Source organism: Urocampus carinirostris, chromosome 6, assembly GCF_059441175.1.
Source record: "Urocampus carinirostris isolate Australia breed hairy pipefish chromosome 6, RoL_Ucar_1.0, whole genome shotgun sequence".
Classification (NCBI taxonomy): domain Eukaryota; kingdom Metazoa; phylum Chordata; class Actinopteri; order Syngnathiformes; family Syngnathidae; genus Urocampus; species Urocampus carinirostris.
In genome coordinates, this window is record NC_142354.1 from 24,841,241 (window position 1) to 24,862,039 (window position 20,799).

General features: G+C 39.2%; 2 protein-coding genes across 2 annotated transcripts in view; one reads left to right on the forward strand and one right to left on the reverse strand.

Annotated features, from left to right (window-relative positions):
- The first annotated feature begins 1,497 nt into the window (after positions 1–1,497).
- Positions 1,498–9,405, forward strand: LOC148364341 (vasopressin V2 receptor-like). Its single transcript, XM_088338404.1, has 2 exons — positions 1,498–2,466; positions 6,821–9,405. Exons 1-2 carry the CDS (start codon positions 1,641–1,643, stop codon positions 7,027–7,029), a joined length of 1,035 nt encoding a protein of 344 aa, XP_088194530.1. The 5' UTR covers positions 1,498–1,640; the 3' UTR covers positions 7,030–9,405.
- A 2,867-nt stretch (positions 9,406–12,272) lies between these two features.
- crbn (cereblon) overlaps positions 12,273–20,799 on the reverse strand; it is a 28,006-nt gene continuing 19,479 nt past the window's right edge. The window contains exons 10-11 of the mRNA XM_088338405.1: positions 17,957–18,088; positions 12,273–16,163 (exon numbers count right to left, since the gene is read on the reverse strand). Coding sequence (XP_088194531.1) covers positions 15,980–16,163; positions 17,957–18,088 — 316 coding nt within the window. The 3' untranslated portion in view covers positions 12,273–15,979. The remainder of the gene's footprint in view (positions 16,164–17,956; positions 18,089–20,799) is intronic.

Sequence of the window (20,799 nt, forward strand, 5' to 3'; positions counted from 1 at the left end):
CTTCCGACAAAAGCGATCGTATTCTATATAATACGCTTTAAAACAAAATAAAGCGAGCTAATTATAATCATTGGGAGATCGCGTTTATTTAAACAATAAAGCGCGATCGTATTTTACAAAATGCATTTTTTTAACGCGGATGGAAAAGTCACCAACGTCACTGTACGCTATGATTTCCGCAACCACAACTAATTGTACACAAATAATATTCATTTGATTTACTATAATATCCGTACGTAATGTCTTTTTTATTGTGAATGAAACCCTGGTTGCATTGGATCCCGCGGTGTAAACAAATTGTTGTTTTTTTCATTTAAAATCGGAGGGGGGGAGGAATTTCCATAGGAGTCGGAAAAATAGCGATTACAGCTCCTTCTCCGTTTTATCCAAATTATTTATTTTATAACAAGTATTCCTTGGTCTAGTATCCATACATAGTTTAAGTATATATTTTTAATGAACATTTAACACATTATAAATTAATTAAAAAAAAAAAAAAAAAAAAAAAAAAAAAAAAAAAAAAAAAAAAGCAGGACCGAACCCGACCCGACCCGACCGTATGACTGACATTTCAGGGCCCGACCCGGCCCGAAATTGCCTCGGGTTCGGGTTCGGGTTCGGGCTCGGGCCATAAATCTTACCTCTATACCATATACACTGACTATCACGAAACGGCAAATCAATCGAGTCAAACGAGTTTGCCGCGGTAGCCTCTATCTCGGTATCGTTTTTTTCGTTGCAAACGAAGCGAGCGGCTTGATGCTACTGTGCGCATGCGTCTGCCGCCTGGGGATTTCCCATCATGCATCATCCCGTGGTAGTTGTGTAGTGAAAGGAAGTCCGTCTCTTTTTAGAGAACCGTCTTTTTTGGCTCAACTCATTAAATAGAGCCGGCTCTCAAACGGTTCACTTGCTCCAATGCATTATATTACGAATTATTATGTTGTAAAAAGAAGTGAAGAAAAAAAAGAAGTATTAAAGGAGAAAATGAAAAAAGACAGGTTTGTGGTTATCCCTTTAATCAGTATATTACCAACAATAATTTAATGCAGAAAATGAATTCATAATTTGAATAAGAAAATGTAATATTCTACTTAAATATATTTGCATGTATTTTTTCCTTCTACAGTGAACATCCAAGCGACTTCATTTTTGAACCTTTTTTATAATAAACCTCATTCATGTCGAGCAACTCAGTATCTCACAACAAAATGTTAATTAACAATATATATGAGATAACGAAACACATGTACATTATAACATGTTAAACTACATAAATAAACACGTTTGGAAAAAAATATGGTGTAATATTAGTTTGTATTTTGTAAGGGAAAATACGACAGTTTGTAAGGGCATGGAGCCGTGGAGGTTGACAGGTATCTGAGATACCAATACTTCTGTGGCCCCCAAAAATACGAATTAAAGCTCCGCCCACGTGGCAGCATCACATAAACCAGCAGCACTCACGCGGATACGCGCTCGATTCAAGCAAGCGCTCACTCACCCGCAGGTCGGACTCCATTGCAAGTGATGCGAAAGCAGCAACACATTTCCACTCGTGCATCCAAAAGCGCAAATCGAACCCACTTTGGTTTCATTCGCGCTCAAGTTTCATTCCACTACTCCAAGGTTGTGCAGACATGTCTTCAATCAACCGCAGCGATCCGTCGGATCCTCGAGACGAGACCCTGGCCAGGGTGGAGATCACTCTCCTGGCCACCATCTTCTCCAGCGCCGCTATCCTGAACGGCGCCTTGCTGCTGGTCCTATGGCGGCAGCGCAAGCACAGCAGTCGAATGCGCGTCTTTGTTTTCCACCTGGCACTCGCCGACCTGGTGGTGACTTTTTTCCAGGTTTGCCCGCAGCTCATGTGGGACATCACAGACAGGTTCATCGGCCCTGATCTAGTGTGTCGCTTGGTTAAGTATTTCCAAGTTCTGGGGATGTTCTCCTCCACGTATATGATAGTGGCCATGACGGTGGATCGTTACCAGGCGGTGTGCAACCCCATGGTAAAATTCCAGCGGGCGCACGGGCGCATGAACGCGGCCGTGTGCGCCGTGTGGGGGGTGTCCCTCGTGGGGAGTTTGCCCCAGGTGTTCATCTTCTCCAGGGAGGAGGTGGCCCCGGGGGTTTTCGACTGCTGGGCCAAGTTTGTGCAGCCGTGGGGGCTCAGGACTTACGTGACGTGGACCACAGCGGTTATATTTGTGCTTCCTGTCGTCACGCTCGTTTTCTGCCAAGTGCGCATCTGCAGGGCCATCCAACGGAACTTGCGCCGGAGGGCTCGCCGCGGACTGGCGGGTCCGCTGCCCCCCAGGGCCAGTGGCGCGGCTGGGATGTCCAAAGCCAGGGTGAAGACCCTCAAGATGACCGTGGTCATTGTGCTTGCCTACGTGCTGTGCTGGTCTCCTTTCTTCACGGTACAGCTGTGGTCCGCTTGGGACCCCAATGCGCCCAAAGAAAGTAAGTGCAGCTCCATCCACATTAAGTATAGCTGCGACATCAGGAATACAAGAGAGATCAGTAAATACTTTTAAATAAGTAGGTTTTAAATAGACATTGTTTATTATTTAGCACCCCCTAGTGGTAATGGAACCCAATTCATTGATTAAAAAAGAAATCTATTTGAAAGTTCAATCCATCCATTATCTGCACCGCTTATCCTCAGTAGGGTCGCGGGGGCACTGGAGCCCAACCCAGCTATCTTGGGGCAGTGGGCAGGGGACACCCTGAACTGGTTGCCAGCCAGCCGCAGCATTTGAAAATTAATTAAATAAAAATGAACATTTGTTTGATAGTTTATGTGTTTTGCCTGGTATTCAAATCAACATTTCTTTTTTTAATGAAAAGTTTTTGTACTGCTAGGAGGGACCAATATAACACATTGTTCTTTTCAGCAAAAATACATGTGCAATCATAAAAAACATGCATTTATTAAAAAGACTTGTAGGTTGAGAAATTAGAATTTATTTTACATCGCATTAGCCTGAATAATCGGCCACCATCTTGTTGCTACAGGTACCCGAAAAAAAACAAAAAAAATGGGGTGCAAAAGTGGTTGGAAAGTTTGGTTTTGGTTGGTTGGAGTCTCCATTGTTTGTATTCCTTCCTTCTCCTTTTCGGCACTCCTTTTCAGTCGCACTACACCATACAGCAATATCCAGTGGTCAACTATCTCGCACTGTCCCTTTAAAGAAATACCTCTAAATCCAGGAGTAATATTTTCCCTCAATATTGAGTTTTTTTGTAAACAGTTTAATTTGATTTTCCTGATCGGTAAATGGCCATCCGGGGAAACCATCGCGAGTACCGATACATGGTATTGTACTCATGAAAATAATAATTTAAAATTTGAGACTTAGGTAAAAAAAAATTATGTTAAATATGCATGTGGAAAAAAAATTACGTGTAAAAAAGTGGGACGTCGTGTACAAATGTGAAAGTTTTACCTAAACCTATGATAATTATTATATAAAATATGAAAATTATCATTACAAATATCATTTTTTATTGTAATTATGTGAATAGTATCATGTAACATATTCATTATATAATGTAGAAACACATTTTGTAATGTGTGTTTTTTGTGGGTCTAGTACCAATCCGTTTCTGTGTAAAATTAACAAAAATTGCCCCAAACAATATAATTAAAGATAGTACTACACAACACAAGTCAAGAGATTCAGTGTTTTTTATCTTTGCAAGAACCTTTTTTTTTTCAGAATGATGGATTATTTACTTACAGATGCTTTTTTTTTTCAAAAGGAACAGTATATAATATATTACTGTGTTGAGCATCTACTGATGCAAAATGAGGCATTTAATTCTCATGCCTCGTGGCAGGGGGCAATAGTGAGACCAATAATTCTGATTTAGGCCATATTTAAGCCGCAAACAATAGAATTACTGATAATATTATCAAGCTGACAACAAGTCAAAGATTTCTTTTCACGATGGAGAATTACTAATCGAATAATACTTTTATTCAAATAAGCAGTATGTGACATATTACTGTGCTAAGTGGGGCACGCATTTCTCTTGTCTCTTGGCAGGGGGTAATAGTGAAAACATGAGGGCGCTAAAGCAGGGGTCTCCAACTTTTCTGATTAGCGCGAAGCATTATCATTGTAATTACATATTTCCAAAACAATTCCTCATGTTATTACTCAGTTATTATTAGGTTATTAGGTTATATGTTTTAAAAGTAGGATTAGAACAAATTCAGGCGACCACTTAAACATCTGCCTTGGTAAATGAACATTCAGAGGACACTTTTACAGAAGATCTGCATTTATAAAATAATGGAGTAACGTAGTAACTCACCTAGTTGTAACAGTGCTGCCCGTGCCTAAGACTGCCACTGAGTAGTAATAAGAGTAGTTACGAAAATGTATTAATAACTCTTTACAAGTACTTGTTACTGAGAAACGTAATTGCGTTCCATGAATGCCTTTCTTTGTATCACGTTAGCGACCCCTGTGCAAGAGCAGCAGCAAAAAATCTGGCCTCACCTGAAGGCAAAAAAGGAAAATATGAGCACTGTCCAGAGCCAATTTCTAAAATAACTTATCATGTTTTTTCTATTTTACTATTTTGTTATTAGGTTGTAATTTTTAGTAATAGGATTAAAATGGGTTCAGTATGTCACGTTGCCATGGTGCCCAATTGGTCCCGCCCATGGACACCAGCTGAAACGCGTTGACAGATTGCTCCCTGACTACTTAAACGCTGTCTTGTGAGTCGCCTGGGGTCGGAGCGTCTGCGAAACTCCTGCTAGACTATGTTGTGATGCGTCAAGCCCTGTGAATCCCCGTTTTGCCAGTGTTTTTGCTCTTGTTTTGCCAAGCCCAGTAAATCTCTGTTTTTGCCTCTGTTTTGCTCCTCTTTTGTTCTCGCCCCGATCTGTTTAATTTTGACCACTTCCTCGTTTCGATCAATCTACTTCCGCGACCAACGTTCCCCGGATCGAGTGTGCGCTCATTCCTCTTCTCCCCAATAAACTGTGAGTAACGTTACGCGAGTGGGTTCTGCTTCCTGTTTCCTGTCCTGGTCCTGACACAGTAAACTGAATTATTGTGAAAGGAAGGGCACAGACAGAGGATACTATTACTAGAGATCTCCATATATGAAATAGTGGAGTAATGTAATAACTCGCCTAGTAGTAATGACAGAAGTTTTAAAATTGTCACAATTCTGTCACTTTCCCGCTTATTGCCCTCACCTGCGCTCACTTTTTCAGCCCCAGCTGCCACTCGTTCCTTAACTAGCCCTCTCCCTATTTAAGGACGTCATTCTGGTTCACTCCTGGTCAGCCCGTCAGCGAACCTCAGCACATGCAAGGCAAGCACTTTTAGACTCTGGCCCCCGTTTTGATTCCGACCTGTTCCTGTATCTTATCTGATACCGTGCCCTGTTTCCTGTATCAATCCCCTGTCCCTGGCTTCCCGATAATCTCTACCTGACTTACTTCCGATCCCCGACTACGCTTCATTCTCCCTATCATGCTTCGTTCGCCTGTCCTAGCTACCCGACTTGTCCGATCCACGACCACGCTTAGTTTTCCTGTCTCAGCACCAGACTTGCCACCTGTCACCGGCCACGAGGGCTTCCTGCTCCTTCTGCCCAGCGAGCACCAGACTTCCCCGATCCTTTAATAAAGCATTGGGTGAAACGTTACACATTTGGTCCCACTACTTCTCCCGGGTGTGACAATTTTTTTTATTAATGACACATTAATGACAAATACCTAGGTGTGCAGCTGAACAACAAACTGGACTGGACTGCCAACACAGAAGCTCTATGTAGGAAAGGTCAAAGCCGACTTTACTTCCTCAGAAGGCTGGCCTCCTTCAACATCTGCAAAAAGCTCCTGAAAATATTATATGAGACAGTCCTCAAGCGCCCTCTTCTATGCAGCAGCGTGTTGGGGGAGGCAGAGTCATGAAGAACGATGCCTCTCGTCTCAATAAACTGGCAAGGAAAGCGAGCTCTGTTGAGGGCACAGAGCTCGACAGCCTGACAACAGTAGCTGAGAGACGGGCATCGAAAAAGCTGCGGTCAATCATGGACAATTCATCACATCCACTACACAGCGTTATATCCAGACAGAAGAGCAGCTTCAGCGACAGACTTCTGTCACTGTCTTGTACCACAGACAGACTGAAGAGATCTTTTCTTCCTCATGCCATGAGGCTCTTTAACTCCACCCGGCAGAGTAAAGGCCCACATTAAACCACACCCCCTACATTGCATATTATCTTATTTTATTGCAGTGTGTATTTTATGTAGCACTATTTAAATACTCTATACAACACGCTACAGTGGGTATTAGCACGTCACTTTGGGTATTTGTATATTGTATTCCTTTTGCTTTATTATTGCTTGTTCTCAGCGCAGGGATGCTGCTGGAAATGTGAATTTTCCTTCGGGGATGAATAAAGTATTTATCTATCTATCTATCTATCTATCTATCTATCTATCTATCTATCTATCTATCTATCTATCTATCTATCTATCTATCTATCTATCTATCTATCTATCTATCTATCTATCTATCTATCTATCTATCTATCTATCTATCTATCTATCTATCTATCTATCTATCTATTTATCTATCTATCATTAAAGTACTCGTTACTGAGAAACATAAATGTGTCCAGGAATTCCTTTGTATTGCGCCAGTGTGTTAGTGACCTTTGTGTGCTAGAGCAACAGCAAAAAGTCCACCACCCCTGAAGGCATAAAACGAAAACCTAAGCACTGCCCAGCGCCAACTTCTTTTGACACTTCCTAATATTGTGTTGCTTTCCCCCTGCAGCCGCCACCTTCACCATCCTGATGCTTCTCGCCAGTCTCAACAGTTGCGTCAACCCACTCATCTACCTCATTTTCAGCGGCCCGCTTCCTCGTCGGCTCCTGATGCCGTCGTGTCAGCGCCGTTCCTTCGCCAAAGACTCCAGCAACGACCAAGCCACGCTGGTTAGCGCTTTCTACACCAGCTTCAGAAACGTCAACAATGACAATTGAAGGAACGCGGCGCTGATGCTAATCCTTCGGGGTCTTTCCAGACTGGAAAAATATCATTCGTCAGCGACACGTGATATTTTAAATACAGCGCGTGTGGAAGCGGGTTCCAGATGTTGGGAAAACACACCGAGACGGCGAGTGTGCCAACGTGAGGTGCCAGAAAAGCAAAACGGTTTCTGTAAACAGTCCTGTTCCATTCCTCTGTCATGGCATCGCTTGAGGAAGGGAACATTTTGCAGACACCTGGACCGTGGAAGAAGCAACAGATAGCAACTCTGTTCATTGTAAAGACACCTGGGTCAAAAATTTGGAGGCCCGATCCTGCCATATGTAGAAATAAAAGTATGAATACATACAAATATATGCCATATAAATAAATGAACACGTAAAAAAAATCACAGAATACCTAAATACATGACAAAATGAGCTCTATTTATTTAAGTATTCTTTTTGTCATTTATTTAGTTCTGTACTTATTTTGTTTTGTATTTTGTCATGTGTTCTGTCTTTTATTTGTTCGTGTATTAAGTCATTTTTATATTATGGTAATTATTTTGTCTTTTATTTTGTTGAGTATTTTTTTCAAAAACAAATGTTATCTAAATATGGAGGAGCCCAGTATCCTGAGCTTTTCACCCATTGGTTGATCAGTGATGAACAAGCCGCCTATAGGGGAAGAGCTCAGCCAGTTCGACCCGCCCCCTCATTCGAATAACATTTTGTTGTGAGAAAATACACAAGAAAATAATACTATCAAATAAAAGACAAAATAAATACCAAAATATATAAATGACAAAATAATTGACAAAATGAATATTGAAAAAAAACACAATAAAAGACAAAATACACGATTAAAACACATGACAAAATACACAACAAAATGTATACTAAAAAATAAACTAAATAAAACTGTATTAAAGGGACACTGTGTAATATTTGACCACTAGATGTCACTGTCTTGTGTAGTGCAACCGAAAAAGTGAGCTACAAAGCACAAAGAGGAATTCAAACTACGGAGACGCAAACTAAACCGAACCGCACAAGGTGTTTGGTTTCCGGGGGTACCATGTTTGCTTATTATTCAAATTACTACAGTAGTGTTTTTTTAAAGAAGTAACTTTTGTTGTTTTTCACTGGGTGGCACAAAATTACATACACTGTCCTTTTAAAAGAATTGCCAACAGAAACTTGGCTGTGCTGGAAAAGTCTCATACTTCCTGTTTTGTTCTTTCCTTTCAAAAGTGCACGATCAAACTAAAAAGTATTCCGCCACCTGATGCTAAACCCTGGAATTACACTCGAATGACTGTTAAACCAAAATACAGATTCTACTGTGCAAAAACAACTTCGAAAACGTTTCAAATTTGAACTCTCAGATCAAATAAATCCACAGCCATTTAGTTGTCGCACTATCAAACTCAAAAGTATGCCGCCAACTTGTGGTAAACCATGGAATTACACTCAAAATGAATGACTGTTCGACCGAAATACAGATTCTACTGTACAAAAACAACTTCGAAAACGTTTCAAATTTGAACTCTCAGATCAAATAAATCCACAGCCATTTAGTTGTAGCACTATCAAACTCAAAAGTATGCCACCAACTTGTGGTAAACCCTGGAATTACACCCAAAATAACGTTGAACCTAAATACTGATTCTATTGTGCAAAACCAATTACCAAAACATTACAAATTTAAACTGTCGGACCAAATAAATAGACAACTATCAAGTTGTAAAAACGGGAATTACGTACACTAAATATCAGCGTTTGATCTATATACTGATTAAATTGTGCTATAACAACTTCCCAAACAACTGGCCCCCAAATCTAAAACTTTAACAATTATATCTTGAAAAACTTTAGAATGTACAGGCACTCATATCTCAAGGCTTAACCGTCTTGTGTATTGTTTAAACCAAGCTAGCATGTCCAAAAGAAAAAAAAAAGTCGCATTTTGACTATTTAATTACTGTTATTACATGTTATGTCTTGTACAAGGTAGGCTAATATAGCCCAACGCATGGTTGCATTTTTATTTAATACCGACTGGTGATTAAATCATCAAATACGAGTGTACAAAGAAAAAAAAATGTCTGTTTTTATAGTCTTATATGTGTGTGGCTGTCGATACATGAATAAAGTTCAATTATTTTCTTATGAAATTATATGTCAATGCAACCTTGTTTAAATACCCCTTTTGGTGTGACGTCATTAAAAGATACATTGACTATAAAATCCTTTTCCACTTTTACCTATCAAACCTTTTTTAAATTGGAAAGAAAACCGAGAGGGAAAAATGGAATTGAATGCGATTGTATAAATGTACACACCCTGAATAGAATTAAACAATAAATGATATTTGTCAATTCTCAACTTGTGATTTTATTGTCTTGTGTTATACACTGACCGTTTATGTGCTTTTGTAGCTTTGTATGCATTGTTTTTGTTCTTAGTCCATAATCAAGATATTTCTTTTTTATTTTTGTTAAATACTTTTGCTTTTTAACCTTATTCTAAGGACTTAGCAAACAAACGAAAGAAAATAAATAAATAAAAAATAAATAAAAAAAATAATGGAAAGCTATTCGAGTCAAGATTTTTCCCCTCCCTGCAGCAAACTCAAGTATATGTAGAACGAATGCTTGGTTTTGAAAATAAATTCCACCTTTTTTAAAAATAGGAACCACAAAACATGCTCAGTTCTGGATTTCCCTTTGGAAGTGACAGTTGACTTTTTCCATTGAACGCTAGCTAAAGGGTTTTTAATACGGAAGGCCAAGTTTGCCAAAAGTCAATAATTAAGAAAGACCTTTTAAAACCAAAAATGTTTCGCTAATTAACAGGCACTTTGTAATATGGCTATTTATTTTTTTAAAAGAAGGTGTTATTGATATGAAATATGTATCTTTTTACTAAAAATTCTTTTTTCAGAATACTGGTTTATGGAAGAATGACTTCCTGAAAAAAAAAACCTTTCTTAATGGTTAAATCCTGTTCTTAATGATTTGTCACTCTTGGGCTTCTATATTAAAAGCTATTTAGCGAACAAGCTGTTACGAACAGAACAGAATTAGGACCAAGATGCGTAACGTTAACCACAAGTTTATTGAGACAAAGAGGAAAGGCAGCGCCCGCGATCCGGTGCTCGGTGGACGCGGGAAGCAAGCCGCTCAGAGAATCGGAACGTGTTCCGAATGCGGAAGTAGATCTTCCAGAGCAGAAGATTGTGGTGTCGAAGAGGGAAAAAACAGGTCGATAGCCGGGACAGGAGAGCAAAACGTGGTCGGGATCAAAAAACGAGTCGGAAGCCGGGACCGGAGATCAAAATGTGGTGGAGTCAAAAAACAGGTCGTAGCCGGAGACAAACGGGGAAATCAGGAACGGACGGTTGGAAAACGGGTGGAAAAAGCGGGACCGGCAGGAGTCCGAGTTAAATGCTTCCCTTATAGGAACAGAGGTTCGCTGACGGACTGACAACAGGCGAGTGAAAGGACTGATCTTAAGTAGGACGGGGAACGAATCAGGAATCCGGCAGCGGCTGGCGCCAAACGAGCGGACACAGGTTTTATAAATCAGTCATCCTGACACAAGCAATGCAAAAAATGTTTTAAAATAAATAGATTCTTTAAGTTATTTTTAAGGGACAGTGTGTATTATTTAGCGCCTCCAAGTGGTAAAAAAAAACCTTCACTTTATTACGAAAAAAAAAAAGTGATTTAAATAATAATAAAAATACAAGAATTATCATACAAACGTGCATTTAAAAAAAATACTCGTAGGCCGGAGAGATTTGCATTATTTTACAAAACATGAGCCTCACCAAAAAGGAGTCGTCATAATTTTCCGCCATATCGTTGCAACCGGTACCCCAAAACCTCAAAAGGGCTGGGCATATAAATGAGAAGCAAAATGGTGCGTTTTGGTCACTTTAGGTCTTTGTGGTTTGTTTTCTTCCCTGTGCTTTTTAGCACTTATTTTTGTTCTTACTGTATTAGACAGTGACATATAGTGGTCAAATAATACACACCACTGACATTAGATTTAAAGACATATTTTATTAAGATGATCTTAAATAAGAAAAACAATAAAAATGTTTTATAGTTAAACTTTGAATATACAAGCCTGTCTATATAGTAATCACATCTAATCTTTAATGTATTTGTAGATATAGCCATAAAACAAATTGCCTTTTATTTAGCGAAATAGTTTTGATTTAAAAAGATTGTTTTTAGTTATTTTATTCCTTCCTTTCAATCAGAAGAAAACAGGGAGCAGGCAAAGAGTCAGACGTACGGGCTTACTGAGCTGAAGGCAACAGGTAGCATGAGTACAATCAGACAACTTGATTCCGGAAGCTGAGGAGTTAAATGGACAGGGTGCGCCAATCAGCTGTCCTGGCTGTTGGCGCCAAAACCTGAGCACAGGTGTTCCCAATCCATCTGATTGTGACAAGGAGATTTAATAAAAACAAAGGACTCTAGGGAGAACCTTAATACCAGATTGGGATTTTGGCATCTTGAACATTGTTTCTATAGTCTTCTCCTGTTCTTTCCTTATTTTAAGTGTCTAAGGAACTATAAACTTAACCGCGCTCAATGTCATCTTGTCAGCACGTTAGTTGTGATTTGCTGTGACAGTGTGTGCATATGATAATTGTCGTTGCTTGAGTTCTTATCAGCTCCAGTTGTATTTGTGCACTTGTAAAATTGTGTGCGAGTAGAAATCACAATTGACAGTTGCAAACAACACTAACCGATGTTAAATTACATCGTGATCCTACGCAATGGCGGAATTTTTGCACAAATGGAACATCATTTTACACATAAACAAAAATTTGGCGTGAATGGCGCTCCACACAAAAAAGCAAGACAGTTTAAAAGTCAGGATTAATTTTATGTGCTGTTAGCAAAGTAAAGGCTAGCGTTTTGTTTTCTACATTTAGAAAAGTTTGTGAACTATCCTCACAGGGCAATTTCACAATATCACATTACATTTGACTGTGCTAATAAAGATTTTATGTCCACCTTAGTTTATTTCCTATGGGAGGAAAAGAAGATCCGGGAACACATTTTGTTTAACCTTAAAAGTTCTGCTTTTACGCTGAATAGGACAGGTCCAATGAACATCCAGCCGGTATGTTGACAAAATCATTTTTTCCCGTTTATAAATTCAATTACATCATTTCCGAGATGGAATTGGGTCACCAGTTAAACAAAGGATGTAGCTGATTTTATCACACGTGGCTGACACAGGCTATGATTTTAATAGGATGTTTTCTTTGTAACAGCTAGCAGCATCATTTTCACACTGGCAGCAGATGTCGCACTCAACAGGTTGTCAGTCCATCAATATTGACAGTCAACATGTCGGTTGTATTATGTTCAAACATGATTAGAAACCAAGCATTTCTGTAATTAGGCTTTAGCTTGTCAATGTAGCGTATATTGACAGAACAGCCAGATTTGTTGAAAAAGAGTATAACTGTCAAAGGAGAGTTGGCCTGGTTCCCCTGATTTCTTGGAACTAAGGAAGGCAATTCTTACGGAAACAGGCAGCTATTTTAGGTGTTATCAATCTGGCGGTAAACAACTGCAGTACGCGTTCTAACCAGAACTTCAATGAGAAGTTTTGACTTAAGAACCTACAAAAAAATAAAATAAAAACAATAACAACATAATTTGAATACATAATTGCATATTCCCACATCCATTTATAATTAAAACAAGCAAAATGATATGCCAATTTCATTATATGGTAATGCCTCGTTTACCGCAGTTATTGAGAGCTGGAACCCCCGCGTTGTGCGAAAATCTCGCAAGTAGCCCCCCAAATTTTGAGCATGAGCTTTACCGTCCTTCCCTCGCAGCAATAGTTGGCTGAGGACACAGGATTGTGGCTGCACGGTTGCAATTCATTTTATGCGGATAAACGAGTCGCCACATATTATACAGATTTGCTCTCCCAACATCCTCTCAGCACTAGTTTACAGGGGATCACAGCCAAAACAGTGCAGTTCCTTTTAGACAGGCCAAATTGGACACTTCAGGGCCTGAACCAAAGAAAAAAAATGCTCCTAATTTTGTTTGCCATTCAGGCCTGACGCTCGACTAAAGTGTCTTCTGCCAGTCCTTGCTTGCAGCAATATAGGATTGGGGATAATGGATCTTGGCTGCATGAGTGTAGTACATTTTAGGCAGAAATACAGTAACAGCAAAAAAAAACAAAAAAAGGGGGGGGCGTGTAGGCTCGACAGAAGTCCGCCCCACTAGTATCCACTCATAGCAATATGCAATTGGGGATAACGGATCCCAGCCACACAGGTGCAGTTCACTTTTGGGTGGAGAGAACCGCCAAAAAGAATCGCCAAGCCTTACAAAAATACACTGTCAGGCCCCGCATCAATAAGTGATTGGGGATAGTGGATCGTATAATATATATTGAGGCCGCGAAGTACGGAACGCCAAGTAGCGAGGGATTGAATTGTATTTGAATTTGGGTTTCTAGTTAAAAAAATTAAGAGGAAAGAATTCTGAAATATAATTGAAAAAGTTTTAAAGATAATTATATTTTAACCCCAAAAGTAAAAAAAAAGACAAGAAACTTAATGCTTGAAATGAGCAAGATGATAATTAAATATGTATATATAAAACCGGAGTGCCCCGGCAAGCATGGGGAGAACATGCAAACTCCACACTGAACCTCTGCACGTTGGGGATGCCCGCTCACCACCCAGCCGCTGTGCCGCCCTTATAATATATATCCATCCATCCATTATCTGCACCGCTTATCCCCAGTAGGGTCGCGGGGTATATTATATTTATATATAATAAAAATATATAGGTTGGTTTGTTGGATCCTCTAACCACAAGGGTCTGGGGGCATCATTTCCTTGGTCAAGTACAGCCTGGTGGCACCCATCCCTCTCTAGGCAAACCAATGTTTTGACCCGGTCTCGAATCGGGGACCTTTCGCATATTAGGTGAATGTGCTAACACTATACACAGTGTTATGGGCTTGGAGCAGCACCAGTTCAGTGTTTTATAGTAACACTTTGAAATGTGTGAATCAATAACTGATATCTGCTCACTTTTGTTGTATCAATTCACCACTGGCGATAATGGCTTAGCCCAGGAGTGTACTGAGGATAAAACACAGGAGGCACTGTCTGCTTTAACTCAGATTCGCTTAGTTTATGAATACTTAGAGGACGCTTCTGCAGGTCACTCTCACTTATCGTGTTTGGCAGACGCAAAAATTGAAGACAATTATTTTTCATCTCAGAAAGCAGAACAATAACACGGCACGACATGATAACTTTTTGCAGTGTGAAGAAGAGTCCCTTTGTGCTTGGTTGGGAGTATTGCTGCTAATGTTCATATTAATTATTTAAAGCTGCACACTCATAAAACACCTTAACATTATTGATATGATATGATAAAAATGCCCCAATTTTCTGGGTTGTCTTGTACAAAGCGACACATTCACTTGGGACTTTCTTAACTAAATTAAACAGTTTTGGGGGTGGTTCTGTAGGGTAAGCCCATTTTAGGCTCATTTGCAGTGCCTAGCAAAAGTATCAGTTCCCTGATGACTTCTGAATCCATTGTCGACATAGATAACAATGACAAACAGAGTGCATCGGTGTGGCATTATGTCTCATTTTAAATGCACCACTTGTGTGATGGGCTCAGAGGTCTACGTAAGGAGACAATAAAGAACAGACAGCGTTATAAAGACCTAAAAAAAACACTCCAGGCAGCTCCAGGATAAAGTTGTGGAAAAGTTTAAAGCAGGACATGTACAAGACGATTTCTCAACATTTAGACATTTCCCGGACCACTGGGCGAGCAATAACAAAATTGAGGCAGCATAAAACCACTGAAAACCTGGCCGTCAATCTAAGCTTTAGAGTCTAAGCTTCTGCCTAACCAAGAAGAATACTAATCAGAGAAGCAACCATGATCACATTGGGTGACCTACAGACATACATAGCTGGGGTTGGCCAATCTGTACATTAGACACCTATGAGTCATACTCTGCAAAAATCGTCCCTCTATGTAAGAGTGGCAAGAAGAAATCCCTTTCTGAAGAAAATACAATAAATTTGCCCGTTGGTGTTTGCAAAAAGCAACACAGAAGACATAAATAACATGTGCAACAGGGTGCTCTGGTCACATGGGACCCAAAAACATTTTGGGCTGAACGTGAAGCATTACGTTTGGTGTAAGAGTAACACTGCACATCATCATAAAACCACCATCCCCACTGTCAAACATGGTGGTGGCAGCATCATGCTCTGGAGTTGCTTTTATTCCAGCAGGGACTGGGAAGATCATTTGAGTTAATGGGAAGATGGATGGAGGCAAATATAGGGCAATTCAGGCAAATCTGTTGGAATCTGCAAGGGTCCTGATAACGGGGCACAGGATCACCTGTGAGAACAACAACCGATTGTGTCTCACATTAGGTAGATTCCTCTGTTGATAGTTACTTATCTATAAGTTTAAGCCTGAAATGGGGCAATATGTCCAAAAGTTCCTGGGGGCTTCATACTTTTGCAAGGCACTGTTCTAAACTGGTTGACATATAAATATATATATTTTAATCAAAAAGGTTTAGTATATCTTCATTTAAAGCAAAGAAACAGAATACTTCACGTTACTTTTGAACCAAATTGTCTAATCTTAGTTATTTTTAACAAATTGACCCTTTTTTTGAAGGGGAGAGGTCATTTGTGCTCAATAACCTATTATCGGGGGCTTTGTTTGCACTGACACTTGTAAAATCAAAAAAAGAGTGGCTTAATTATCCTTTTACTGTGTTTTGTATGTGAAAATTTGATGCAATTTACTGTCACAGGAGATAGCAAACATTGTAGCGATGACTTGTAGGCAACACAAACCAGGCAGGAGTTTTTTTTTCTCTTAACATGAGGACAGGAAGTCATTTAAAGGGAGAAGACGCGAGATCCATCAGGGCCGTCCTCGCCCTCGTCCGGCGGGATGCGGGGCAGCAGAGCCGAGCGGGTCAGGCCCCAAAAACGAGGAGGGGACAAATCCTGCTTGGTGGCGGTGAACTTCCAACCCATATGAGAGCCGCAGTTACGGCACTGGGCGATTGTCCAAGCGTATCTGAGGAAGAGAAGAAGAGACCAATCAGGATCTATCCAGGTGGAATTATATTTCATTTTTTGGAATTGGTGATTAAAATATTGTAAGCTCTGCAGGTATGTGTGGGAAAAAACTACAGTATTTTTAGCACTACAAGGCGCACACCCTAAAAATAGTCCTTTGTTATATATTTTTTATCCATAGGCACACAGGACCACAAAGCACATGAAATTGAGACTACAGTAAGAGCCACTGTGCATCTGTTTGTTACAAAAAACATTTACGGCACATATGCAATGATTAATCATTCGATATGTAATGCCGGCCTGCAATGCTGAAGGCCCAGAACCAGACCCCTTCAACACCACAGCTGCATCATGAAAGTTTGAACATAATCGGTGACAAAGAGCAACCTTGGCGCAGTCCAAATCCCTCCAAAATTCTCTTGAGCACTAAAGCTTTAATAATGGGTTATGAACTTTTTTTTCCTTTTTGATTTTTTTGGCAGACTTGTTTCATTGAGGCGATTTCTGAAATAGAACTAATAGTCAGAATTGGGAGGGTGGGTAATGGAAATTGACTCACATATAATAACTGTGATTAGGCAGCGTTAAACTCATAGTCAGATCACTTTGAACCAAGAAATATAATTGAACATTGTATTATTATTGCTGTTATTTTGATGGTGTTTAGAAAGAAATACACTATTTTATTATAGATCATCAATATAATAAAAAAAATGTCATGCAATCATACAAGAAGCTCAGATTTACGTTTGACAGCGACGATAAAAAAAAAGTACTGTAAATTCTGGACCAAAAACTGCTACTTTTTTGCTACATTTTAAACACTATGGCTTTATTATTGTTTTTTTTATTTATGTAATTTATTTAACAGTAGACCAATAAAATCATTGAGTAGTGCACAGAGATTAAATTGTATCATTAACCACAACTTTCGCTATTGTAAATCAGTCACTTGAACTAACCCTCATCCAAAAGGAAAATACTAGAAGATAAGCATATGATACGGCATTTAAGTGAAAAGCGATCACTTTGGCAGTTGAAGGAAATCGAGCTGCTGCCCGTAAACAAATCAATAATAAGAAGGTGGAGGCCCCAGCAAAAATAACCATTTAGTCAAAAAATACATAGCAGAATGGGGTGTTGACAGTATTTGATTCTATATTGACTATGTACTCACTATATTTCACCCTTTTCACCCACCAATCAAGCCCTCAATCTATATATCCGAATTTCACAACAGTGGAACATCCATTCCATCCATTTTCTGCTCCACTCATCCTCAGTAGGGTCGAGAGGGTGCTAGAGCCCATCCCGGCAATCTTTAGTCAGTGGGCAGGGGACAACCTGAACTGGTTGCAAAACAGTGATTGAAGTCATTGTCATGTAACTGAAGTTTCCCTTAATCCTTGAGGAGCAATGACAAGTGCAAGTAACTTGGTCTGTTACTGCAAAGACCATAATTGAGTTGCAATCTGGCACTATTCCCCACAGTATGGGTGCCCTGGCTCTGTTATCGAGAAATATAGGGCTCACGTTTTACTCGACGCAGCTCTCATTTGCATCATAAAAAATATGTGCTTGTTTTCGTAATCGCTCCGTAATCCACCTTGGCTTCCAAAGGTCGTTGCATAAATCTTGTATAACTATAGTACTACTTGACAGGGAAGCAATTTGATTCTTGGCTACTCGACTTTTGTCACAGGGAAAAGCTAGACGCCGCTTGTGAGTCATTCACAAGTTTCAGTATTAACTTATCACAGCGGGGTGCACAAGCCACAGAGAGGTTACCCCGGAAACCAGCTATGGAGTGTGGACCTCCTGCCGACCAGGTTGAGGTTGTTTGCTTTGTAGACGGTCAGAGTCTCGTGGACGTTACCGTGAGGGTTGACGTACGCAGCCATGGGGCCATACAGAGACAAGCTGAAAGATGAAAGACACGACAACGTCAATATTTTGTGAAGTTTTTCCAAAACATTTTTTTTTCATTCAGGCACAAAACTTGTAGTGTTCCTCCCAACAATCATCCAAATATGTTACAAAATACTCCATGCGCTAGGGGACTCGAGAAATGTTGTCTCAAAGTAAACCCATCTGGCTTATTTGCTGTAAAGCTGCGATGTCATTGAAGGAGCACAATGCTTTCAAAATGGCGAATCCCATTTACGAAACATGTGAGGCCAGCTCTGAAAAACAGGAATCATACACCCTTTTGAGGGCCTAATGCAAGCATTTTTCGAGAAACTTTAAAGTCAATTTTCCAATTTCTCCAGTACCATTTAAAGAAGTGTGAGTCATGTAGTTTGTAGAGCCATAAATATATCTGCGATTTACAAATGCCAGTTTATTTCTTGCGTGTGCATTTATCAAGACATATGATTTTAGATCTTGAGTAAATCTTGAATCTTGTTTTTAAGACAAATGTCTCCCCCTGTAGGTCTTGCTAAAATGAAGGTATTATGTAGCTTATATTTTCAGTTGCAGGAAGTTCTTCCCATTGCAATTGAACACTGGGAAATGCTTTCTTAATTGTATATATGGCCAAGAATAAATGTCTAAAATTGATTGTAATCCTTGCACTAATACACACTTTGTAGTGGCCTGTTTGGGTGTGGCATGTACCTGTCCTCTTGAACGCGACCTGTAGGGTGTGATGATGATTTATAGGGCAGTACCATACAAACTAATGCCATCAGCCGTTTAGGGGAGAAGAAATGCAATGGCAAAGCGAAGCCATCAGAGAACAGTGTGGGTGTTATTTTTAAGCACACTTGTCAAGAAACATAGTAACAATTTCAAGTATTTACAAACACCTCACCCAAACTTTTCAATCCTTGAAAACACACCATTAAAATTTAAGCATTTTCAAGGATTTTAAGCACCCATACGAAACCCTGTCAGACCCGAGAGAATAACAGAGAGTGCAACATGGCCCGTCATGGACACACTTTCCGACATACTCCGACAAAACCATAATTAAAAAAAAGATCATAAATTTGTTGAAAAAATGTTTTCGAACACATCAAAAGTCATTGAATACAATTATTTCAAATGGAGCCAGGTTCACAAAGTTTGTCTCCAGCACGTCTGCACTGTTTCAAAGCTGTGACACAAATGAAGTGTCACGTCGCACTTACATAAGGTTGGGGCCGCGTGGATGATGTAACATAATCTTGCTAGGGAACCAACTAAGTATAGAATTGCATATGAGGCTTGACGGGGCTAATTCGTTCATTAGCAGATATTTATGAGAAATGAGCTTGTCTGCAGCGTGTGAAGCAAGGTCCTAAAGACAAAGTGGAAAATTGTATTGTTAAAAATATACAACCCCATGTTTTTTTTTTTGTTGGTGTTTCCGTCTTGAGCCACATTAGAAAACAAATTACTAGATTGGCAGAAAACAGGATTTTTTATCTTGTTTCTCGAGAAAATCAAGAATTTACTTAAAATTAGATTAGATTAGAGTTGTCTCTTTTTGTTGATAGTATGAAATTATGCTTATTGAAACAAAATGTTTTGAATAAAAATAGAGAAAAATTTTAACCGTGCAAAATGAACAACCATCAATGAGGTAAGAAAATTCTAAGTATATTTTCTAATTGTAACTCCGGTTTAAAAGAGAGTTTGAATTAAACAATAATGAACAAAGAGATTTATTTTCTATTTGAAATGAAGTATTCAAATTTGATGGGAAACACATTGGAGTAAATATTTGATTATATAGCTAAATTATTGAATGAAGTAAATTATTATAATTAGCGAACAAAGATGTCGTATTCTTTGTTTAACCCTGGAGAACAAGAAAAGATTTGTTTTCTGGAAAATTATGACCTGTGGGTTCTCCAAGGTTAAATAAAGTTTTGAGAAAAAAAAAATATAGTGAGTGCCGTTGTCATGTCTTTTGTCATTGCATTTTCATTGTTGGTGATTCGAGTGGCGAGCTATCCAGAGCGCTATTTTGCTAAGTTATACTAAAAAAATTTAAAAAATCAATGTAGAGGTACACGTAAAAAAAATAATTCCCTGCCATCAGAGTAATAATTTATTTAGTAGTGCACCACAAATTGGCAGAAAATGTTCATTTTAAGAAAAATTATTCTTATTTTAAATTATTTTATCTTTTGAAGAACATGTACTGTATACAGGTAGCATATGAGTTCTGACTTGTTTAAGACCGGTTCTTCGGACCATAGCCATCGGATGCTCATTTTTTCAACTGGATGCTCAATTTTTTTCATTTCAATGTGCGACACCGAATCACATAGCAGCCTTACAATGCGTACGCAAATTTTAGCAGGTAGCCAGCACAGCTATCTACCAGTAAATTCAGTGACTAGTAGAGGCAAGATCTTAGGCCCTAACCCAGGCCCAAATCAGAGCCCAGCCTGAACTCAGTCTGAAATTTGGGTCCGATCTAAAATGGCAATCCACGGTTCCTACAGCTTAAGGCAAGTTAAATTTAAGCCTTTTTAATGCATTTTGAAATCAAATTTGATCAAGGAAACAACAAAAAACACAATTGATACAAGCAAAATATACATAAAATACAAATCTCATTAATGTGTTTGTATTTTTAAGACTTTTGAAAATTGGATTTAAGACATTTTAATGCCATTTAGGGCCTTATTTTAGAA

Bases quoted from the DNA above. Each gene is read 5' to 3' on its own strand.
- LOC148364341 (XM_088338404.1), top strand. From the start codon at position 1,641: ATGTCTTCAATCAACCGCAGCGATCCGTCGGATCCTCGAGACGAGACC. The intron at 2,467-6,820 runs GTAAGTGCAGCT...TTCCCCCTGCAG, and splicing joins CCCCAATGCGCCCAAAGAAA to CCGCCACCTTCACCATCCTG.